General features: G+C 41.5%; 1 protein-coding gene across 2 annotated transcripts in view; it reads right to left on the bottom strand.

The window, feature by feature from the left end:
• The window catches only part of Ctnna1 (catenin alpha 1), a 131605-nt gene that overhangs the window by 17475 nt on the left and 104290 nt on the right, over positions 1-9840 (bottom strand). For both annotated transcript variants that reach the window (XM_021150781.1, XM_021150782.2), the window contains one exon: positions 666-758. In XM_021150781.1, the coding sequence (XP_021006440.1) occupies positions 666-758 (93 nt within the window). The remainder of the gene's footprint in view (positions 1-665; positions 759-9840) is intronic.

Below are 9840 nucleotides of genomic sequence, written 5' to 3'. Positions count from 1 at the left end.
AAAGAAAGAAAGAAAGAAAGAAAGAAAGAAAGAAAGAAAGAAAGAAAGAAAAGAAAGCAAACATTAGTTGTTTTATACACTTACAGTCTAGTCTTTCTAGCATCCCATACACTTAGCCCAGCCCAATTCTCCATCTTTCCAAGTGTCACTCACTATTAAGCAGAAACTGTCAGCCTTCACTTCAGTGGCTGGTTCAATCAGGTTACTATTATTTGTATAAGACTAGCTACTTTGTGACAAGAGCGTCACAACTGCATAGGCTGGTCAGACACCTGTGTACCACACACATAACACATGCACACAACAATGCATGCATGGAGAACAGAGGAACTTGTTGAAGTAAGCTCTCTCCTAACCACCAGGTAGGTCCTGGGGGTGGACCAAGGCCATCAGTCTTGGCAGAACCGAGCCATCTGATGACTCTCTCCTATGCATTTTAAATTAAAGGCAAGGAGGCAGTAGCATATGATTTAAAAAAAAAAGATACTTAAAATTTCCCAATCTATGGTTTATTTGTATCAGGACTTCTATTTAAAACCCCCCTTTTTAAAAGGAAGAAAGGGAGGGAGGGAGGGAGGGAGAGGAGGGAGGAAAGAAGGAAGGGAAAGCAAAATAAATTCATATCTACCCTACTAAATTCATGTTGGAGACACTGTATACTTTACCTGAGGACACAGTGCTTCTAACTGGCTTGCAGACATTCGGACAAGCTTCACGCCTTCTTCATTGTTGGAGATTGAACAGGCCAGGTTGGCAACCTGCACGAGGGAGGAACGTAACAACGCCTATGAGCATTTTCCTCTTTTGCCTGGAAAACAGGGCAGTAACTGTGCCTCACTCTGGCCTTCCCAGAAAACAGAAGATACAAACGCAGGAAGGAGCTTCACTTCTCAGCCTGCAAGGACTTCACAATGTTACATTGTAGGCTGGTATCAGAAGAGGTGGCTCACAGGCTTGGAAGGAGCTCTAATCTGCCTGAACAGTCACAATAAGGCAATTATAAGAAAACCCAAGGAACACCAAGGAGGAACTGTCAGTACCACAAAGAGTAAAATTTGCAGTTGTTCTTGAGGGGAGGAAATCAAAACTCCAAACTGTTGCTCTCCTTGTCATATGTATAAATTCAAGTTTATTTGAACACAGGTAAATTAAGATTTTTAAAACATGATAAAGGTAACACTGAAGTGGACCAAATGAGCCAGGTGTAGTGGCATGTGCTTTTAATCCCAGTACTTGGGAAGCAGAGGCAAGTGAAGTCTGTGAATGTAAAGCCTGCCTGGTCTACAGAGAGCTCCAGGACTGCCAGGGCTACAGAGTGAGATTGTGTCTTAAACAAAACACAACAGAGAGAACCAATGCCACCCTCCTCAACAATGAAGGGAAGTGACGACAATGGAAGCAATTGAGAACCTCCCACAGGGGTTCTCAGAATGGCAGCGCTGGTTGGACTTCCTTGTCTGGCAGAGTCTATTTCAATGTCAACCTTTACCTTCCCTCCCAGGTGACCACGCCACAGCTGACATAAGAAGAAATGATTTTTACAGGTTATACCATAGTTTTAGCTTGCTAGTGTTCCGGCTGTCCTAAAAATGTTGCTCTCTAGGTTTAGCTATACCATAAAAACGCTACCTCAAAAAAAGGGAAGGGCATTCTGGAAAACAAAAAACTAGACAACATCACAAAGCTCCTGGTGAGGCGAAACAGCAACACAAGCCCCACCCACTGCCTCTATAGCTGCTTTCAGACAGTGACCAGGAAAGACAATCGGACACTGGGATTTTGCTTTCTACCATCCAACAATTTTATTTCAATTTATTTCTATTTATACTATCTCAATTCTGTGAATCTTAAACCTTACAAATATTTTCAAAATCAAGACGTAAAGAATATATTCTCGACTATCGTTCAGATACACGGTGCTGTGGGTATGGTAAAATGGCTAAATTCTTTAAGTCCTTTGTTTCCTTGATACAAATCTTATGAAAAAGGCTACAGAAGACTTAGTCTTTGTTTTAAAACATTACTCTAATGTTTCTGATATCCTGTTAGAGCCGTCCAACTCTAGCAGAGGATGCTGCTTGTCTGAGGCCTGGAAGGAGCAGGAAGTGACGCTTGTCACCAACAGTCTCTTCTGGATGAATAAGCTCCAACACACCCTCCAGGGACGACTACTCACTTCTCACAATGACAAATGTGCAAATGCAAGATCTAGACTATAGCTCTCCGAGAGGCCAGCCTCATATACTAGTGCCAGACCTGGCTACCTTGAAAGGGAAGACAGGGAAGGAAAACCTTCCCACCTCTTACTGAGGAAAACCTGCACCTTTAGATTTGGAACAGCAGTCAATACGACTTAAAAAAAAAAATTAGTCTGTGGGGGAAATCGTTCAACTCATCAGGCTGTTCTTCAAGGTCTCAATTTGATTCCCAGCACCTACATGGGAGCTTACAATGGTCTGTATCTTCAGTTCTAGAGGATGTGACATCCTCCTCTGGCTTCCACGGGCAGTGGGCACACACCTGACATGCGATTAAATAATAAAATCAGTGTGAAGTATTTAGCTTGACAGGCACAGTAGTACTCCAGCAACAAGGGAAGCTAAAGTAGGAAGACAGTGATTTCTAGGCCAGCCTAGGCTATACAATAAAACCTGGACTCAAGTCACTGTGCCTGAAAATGCAGCTTTCAGTCCCATCTCGGCAGGAAGGTAAGCTCAAAATTAGTTTGGCCAACTAGTAAGACCCTGGTTTTTAGCCCTTTACAAAGTGAGACAAAGTGTGTGTGTGGAGGAGGGCAGCAGCTCTGTGGGAGCACTAACACCTAGTAGAGTAGCTGAGGTGTGTGTATCTGGGGAGTTGCAAGAGAATCTGAAGTTTGAATAAAAACAAACAAGAAGGACAGAAGCATTTATCAGCACCACCCCTGCCCCCACAGAAAACCTCTGGCAGACTCTACTAAAACAGCAAGTATGTGACAGCCAAACAAGAGGGAACTAGAGAGCTCAGCCGACACAGTTAATGACACAGCCAAGAACAGGGGATGGGGTGAGGGGCTGACAAACAGAGCAGAGGGGAACCGAGTGATGAGTCTTTCACTTCTTTCACATAAAGGCATGTACTGGATAGATCCTCACATCACAGGCGGTAGCAATGACCTTGCCATTAAAGAATAATAATTGTCCTACGTTTCTTTTTATTTTTAAAGTGTTGAAAAATCACTCAAATGCCTCATATGTAAATCTCAGGGAAGAATTCTTTCTGAAATTATTCTTAGGAGGGGCTTATTCCCTAGGTGGGAAAAAAATCGTCATGAATTCCTCCTCAGCCTACATGTCTGTTTAGCACTTCCTTCCCAATACTTCAGTAATACAAACTCCATATAACAAACTCACACTGCCTGCTATTCTTCACTTGGTCCTAGCTATTCACATATAACATTATCATGTATATTTTTGTTCAAAATAAGTCATAATAATCTAATTTTAGGAAAAAGCAAGGTATAAATAAGCATTACTAGTAACAAATACAAAACAGGATTTATAATAGTTAATTTATTTAAATGATTTTTTTTTTTTTCCAAGACAGGGTTTCTCTGTGTAGCCCTGGCTGTCCTGGAACTCACTCTGTAGACCAGGCTGGCCTCGAACTCCAAAATCCACCTGCCTCTGCCTCCCGAGTGCTGGGATTAAAGAAGTTCCCTATTTCTAAATCTACCTAGTTGCCTAATCTTACAAGTAAATCTAGAAATCATGCCTCACTAAACATGAGATATCATCAGTTCCCAGTCCCATTTCCTGGTGAGAAAATGGAAGCTCCTACAGTTTTTTTTTTTTTTAAAGGAATTATTTATTTACTTTATGTATATGAGTACACTGTAGCTGTCTTCAGACACATCAGAAGAGGGCATCAGATCTCATTACAGATGTTTGTGAGCCACCCCGTGGTTGCTGGGAATTGAACTCAGGACCTCTGGAAGAGCAGCCAATGCTCTTAACCACTGAGTCATCTCTCCAGCCCCTCTCCTACAGTTCTTTGAGTCATATTAAACAGAGATTTGCCTGCCTCTGTCTCCAAGAACTGGGATTAAAGGCCTGTATAACCATGCCTGGCAGGCCTATAATCTAACACAGCCAAGGCTGGGTAGAGGGTTCCTCAATTCTTCCTACCAGGATCCAAGAGAAAAGATGCTGCTGAGGCCCCTTAAGAAAAGTGTTTCCGGAGCAGTAAGATGGCTCTGTGGGTGGAGGCACTTGCTGCCTCCGAACCCAAGGGAGTTTGAGCTAAGGGGCCCATGTGGTGGAAGGAAGGGAGGGTTTGCTTTGTCAATTTGACAAAGGGATAAGTTGGCAGAGGAGAAAGACTAGTCTGGGAACAAAGAGGACTCCTTAGTCTCATGTACACTGATTGTTATTTGCTAGAGCTTCAGCCTGCCAAATCACATGGACCCACTGAAAATACACAGCCAGTAATAAGATCGGTGTTTGATTCAAATGTTCTTCATGGAGCCTTCAAGGCCACTTTGCTACATGTTATTACATACAAATTCATGACAAAAATAAAATATACAATGCAGAGCATTCAATTTGCCGTCAAAATACACATTTCAAACTAATAAAGTCATACCCCATGAAGTTCCAGATAATGAGAAAACTGGGAGAGAGAGCCCAGCAGTTAAAGGGTTTCTTCGGCTTTGTAATTGTTAATTCACAAGGCAGCGAATAAGATGCAACCTGAGTGCAGCAAATTCCCATCTTAAGGCTATGTTAATGCACTACCCAAGGCTGAAGGGAAGAGGATATTAAGTGATATGTGCTATCTTCCTTGTCTTACTCTTATGAGCTGTAAGTCTGAAGAGACCTGGATAACTAAAAAGAACACTGATTGCTCCTTGGCTCTTACGATGCACACAGCAAAGCAGGAACAAAGGTAAGGAAATCATCCAAAAGGACACACAGATGTTACATTAGTGACAAAAAGGTTTCCGACAGCAAACAAATTTCCACCTTGACACACTTTAATCGAAGACTAACATAAAGACATCATGAAGTTGGCCTGAGAGGAGAAAGTAAGGTGCACAAGGTACCTTTGCCTAGAAGCCTCCCTCACTATTTATAAGCAGATGAAGACACCCAGCACTCAGTACAGCAGTTCCAGCCCTCTGCTCCTCCTCCCTCCTATCAATGACCGTGAGGATATCTAACATCTATGCACATTTTATTTGAGAGAGAGAGAGAGAGAGAGAGAGAGACAGAGACAGAGACAGAGACTGTTCTGTGGGGAGTCAACAAGTCCTATTAATGACAACCATAATCTAAGAGTCAGTCCTAGAGCCTAAGCAGACCCTCAGAAATAACAGTGGAGAGACCTCACAGAAAAACTGTTTACTACTACTTTAAGTCACAACAGAGCTTGAATGTGATCCATCAGGCACTCACAGTCACCAACACTGCATACATACTTGGTCTTTTATGTTCATATGTAATTCATCCTCTGTAGGCACTGTAGGACCTTCCCACCTTTGAGTGAATGCAGCCATATCAGGACTGATATTACTTGGACAACTTTACAGGGCGCTCTCACACTAAAGAATTTTGTACTCTATTTTATATCCTTTATATGCTATAAAGAGAAATTATTTCTATTAAAGCAACACACACACACTTCCTAAAAACCAATTTGGTACATCTGCTATGTCCCAAATTTATGTTGGTCATGCATTAAAAGTACTGAAATAATAGTTCTGTATTCATTTCAAACACTAATGAAACGGATAAAAAAATTTCAAATATCCCTTCAGTCCATTTCATTATATGAACCTTATACACACCTCTCATAAAATCTGTATTTACTTTCATCTTTCCCCCACTCTCTAACAGAAGATAATATCCACACAAATGAGGATTTACTGTTTATCACTTCATCTCTAGTTTTCGTTTGTTTTGTTTTGTCTGAGACAGGGTCTGACTATGTAGCTCTGGCTGTCCTGAAACTCACTCTGTAGACCAGGGTAGTGTTGAACTCTGCCTCTGTACCCCAAGTACTGGGATTAAAGGTGTGAGCCACCACTCCTAGTTTAGGAAGTCCACAAATGTTTGCTGATATAATCTTTCTATATCTTTTTTCTCTTCCAATCTATAAAAAAAATTGCTTAGGTTTTTGAAAGATTAATTCTAGCTAAGTAGAATGAAATCCTGCTCAAATCTGTCATCTAAACATTTCCCCCCCAAAAAACTCTGCATTTTTCTCAACTTCACATCCCAAAAGATCTGATCAGGCTGAAGAGATGATCAGCGCTTGTTGCATAATCATAAGAACCAGACTCAGGGGCTACGGATAAGCCATCCATCCTGGAATGCCTATAAATTCTGTGTGTGCACAACACAAATATACATACATACAAATGTGCATGGTACCTTCTATATAAAGATTACTTCAAAATAATACATAATGCAAAGCTCTGTGTTTGTCAACCGTCTATACACAACTGAATCAGGGTTTGCATGCTGGCTGAATCTGAAGAATGAGCATCTGCATGACATTTATTTAGCACTGAGAATGAGGACAATCACTAGTCTAATAGCTGCTGAGAACCTAGTATGCACGAGGAATCATTCTATGCCTATATTCAAAAGAACATTTTATTTCAGTGAGTAGGGCTAGATAAATAAGATTATTAAGCAAATCTACTAATTTCAGAGAGGAGGGATAAACAAATATAACCACTAGAGGGTTGTACGAGAGCTGAGGGGGTCAAGGGAGGCCTTTCTGTGGAAGTTAACATTTGGGCCTGGAAAAGGAGAGAGAAGGATGACAGGGGCCAGTCAGCACGGAGACACGGGACTAAAGACAGCTGGAAATGCAAACAGGATACTTCATAATATGGTCAACTACAGTTTCAGACTGTATCACATCTGTCCCTTGAAACCACGGCAAGGGTAGGTGAGAAAAATTCTGAAGCAAAGGAATGACATGAGCTGACTTAGGAGATCACACTGACTTCCTTGGAAGGGAAGAAGCTAGACAGGATTCAAAGTGCAAGCCAGACAGCCATTAGGAGCTGCTGCAGAAAACCAGTATGATAATGGCTATCCTATGGCCTCCATCACAGAAATAAATACAAAGAAATGATGGGAGTTTACTGGTCCGATCTTGGGGAAGGAGGAGGACGGGTTTGAGAAGCCGAGTGGGTGAGAGCAGCAAACAAACCAAACAGCAGTACATAAAGTGTCATGGCAGGGTCTGGTTATACAGACATCTCATTACTAATTGTTAAAAACTGGTACGCTATGTGCACCCGAACATGTGCAACAGCTAGAACAGAAATGAGGTAACCAAGCTACATTTCAGCACAGCATAGTTTCATCTGCCTTAGCAAACAACTAACTTTGGTATCAATTTTGTATACTTAACAACAAAAAGAAAATACTGGAGATAATCAGGTTTGAATCTCCCTAATACATTGCTTCAAAACCTCATCCCCAGTTCCTAAAAACAAACTTATAAAAACTGTATTTTAGAACATTAGTGCCCTACAACTGCACCTTATCTAAAGTGGCACTTTCAATCCCAAGGCTTTATCAACAAGCTTTCAGACAGAGACTTGTACTTTTTCAAACACAAAACATTGTGGGGCGGGGAAGATATGTCTGAGAACGCTGACTGCCACAGCCAAGTGTAGGTGCCTGGCTGGTGACCTGGGCCCCACAGCTCAGTAATCACAAAGCAGCTGTGCAGTAGTAAGACATTTGTCCACTCAGAGATCAGAGGACAACTTTCAGGAGTTGGTTCTCTCCTCTCAGTACCTGGAAAGTGAACTCCAGATGTGCTGACTAGTCTCATGTCAACGTGACCAAAGTTTATAGAGTCTTTCTTGGGAAGAAAATCTTCAGCTGGACCGATCAGATTGACCTATGGTGCATTTTTTTGATTGATGTGAGAAGACCCAGCTCATTGTGGAAGGTGACACCTGGGCTAGTGCCAGTAAGCAGGATTCCTTCATGGCATTCATCAGTTCCTGCCTTCAGGTTCCTGTCCTGACCTCCCTCAGTGGTGGGCTATGAGAGGGAACTATAAGCTGAAATAAACTCTTTCCTCTTCAAGTTGCTATTTGGTCATGGTGTTTTACCACAGCCATAGAAACCCTAACACACCTATGGAGACACTGAGTCAGGTCTGGGGCACATTTTTTTAAAAACCTAAGAAATCAGGCTATACCCCTCAGGAATTAGGTATGAGGTGTTATCATCTGACTCCAGGAACAGTTGACTGCATGTATATAACAGCAGCACCCAAGTATTCATGGGAAAGCAAAGCAAAGAGCTTAAACTTTAAACATAGGTCAGGACATTTGTGCAGCATACCAAAGATGCTAAACATGAAAGAGAACCGGAATCTTCGCCTCTGAGGCAACACTGAGGGATAATGTTCCAATCACAGGCTAGCGTTTCAGAGCAGTTGCTCTCCACCATTATTATAAATCTCCTTCTTATTTTCTAGACTGATTTCTAATGACACGAAAACTGGACAGGACTGTAGGGGAACCTACTCTAGGAAGAAAAACTGCCAGAACATACTATGCTTTCTTTCTTTCTTTCTTTCTAAATAATTATCTCATGCTTGATACTGAAAGGGAGACGAGGGGACTAGTGTAGACCTGTCCTATGTAAATGTCTTAGCAAGATAAAAATAAATGGATCTTTGACTGGCTGTAAGACCAGTTACACATGACATCCATTCCACAGGACATTTCCAGAGGCAAACTAAAAGGTTCTATTTTATGTTTTATCTTAGCATTGTAAAAACATCAGACTATATGGAGGGGGAGAAGATATATTAAAAAAGACAAAAACAAAAACAAAGTACAGGAAGAAATGACAACTTTGGAAAGAAAAGTTGATAAAGAATAATGACAGCAGCAATTCTGACAACAGATTAGACCAGATCTAAGTTTACATTGACAGCATATCTAAACCACACATAGAACAAAATACCTACCTGCACCCACTGACAGAAATGGACCTGATGTCACTAAGAAGCAGGTTCTCTGTAGGGAAAACCTGAGCTCTGACTGACTGTGAGATCAATGGAAATCTCAGAATCTTACTGTTGCCCAGACCAAAATCCTCCTGAGAAATAATGATGAGTCATTCCCTGAAGATGAAGGCCTTGGCTGTTGCACTTCTCTGCCTGCTGCCCCTGGAGCTGGTGCTCACTGAGATCTGCACTTAAATGGAGGACACACAGAGAAGAGCTACAATAAAGAAAGCTTCTCAAAGCCTAGAAACCATCTAGCACTGCCCAGCAGATATAACATGAACTACACAAGATTTTTGTGACATTTAAAAACTAAAAAGGTAAAACATTTCATTTAAAACTGTTACCATTTGAACATTTAATAAATGAAAAACTAATTTTTTATTTTTTCCATACTATATATTGAAAGGACATAGTTTATACTGGAAGCACTCCCAACTCACAAGTACGTAGCAACAAGAATATGGACAGAGGTTTCAGAGTAGATGATGGCTTCTTTCTCCTAACAGCAACGTGGCATACACTGTCTTTGAAGACTGAGTTTTCCATGACTGCAAGACTGGAGGAGTCCCAGAAACCCTACATGATTAGGTTCTCACTATGTAATCCCAAGCTACCCTGGAATGCACTACATAGGCCTGGCTGACCTAGGATTCCTAGACCTTGCCTCCCAAGTGCTAGAATTAAAGGCATGTGCCACAAAGCTAGGAATGCATGATGCTTCAAAAAAGCTACACAGAAAGGGATTCACACCATTAAGTAAAAACCTATGACTTTAAAAGAAATAACTAGCCGGGCGTGGTGGCG

Source organism: Mus caroli, chromosome 18 (genome assembly GCF_900094665.2).
Source record: "Mus caroli chromosome 18, CAROLI_EIJ_v1.1, whole genome shotgun sequence".
NCBI lineage: Eukaryota > Metazoa > Chordata > Mammalia > Rodentia > Muridae > Mus > Mus caroli.
The sequence above is the reverse complement of the archived record's forward strand: the minus strand, read 5'-3'. Positions and strand labels throughout refer to the sequence as shown.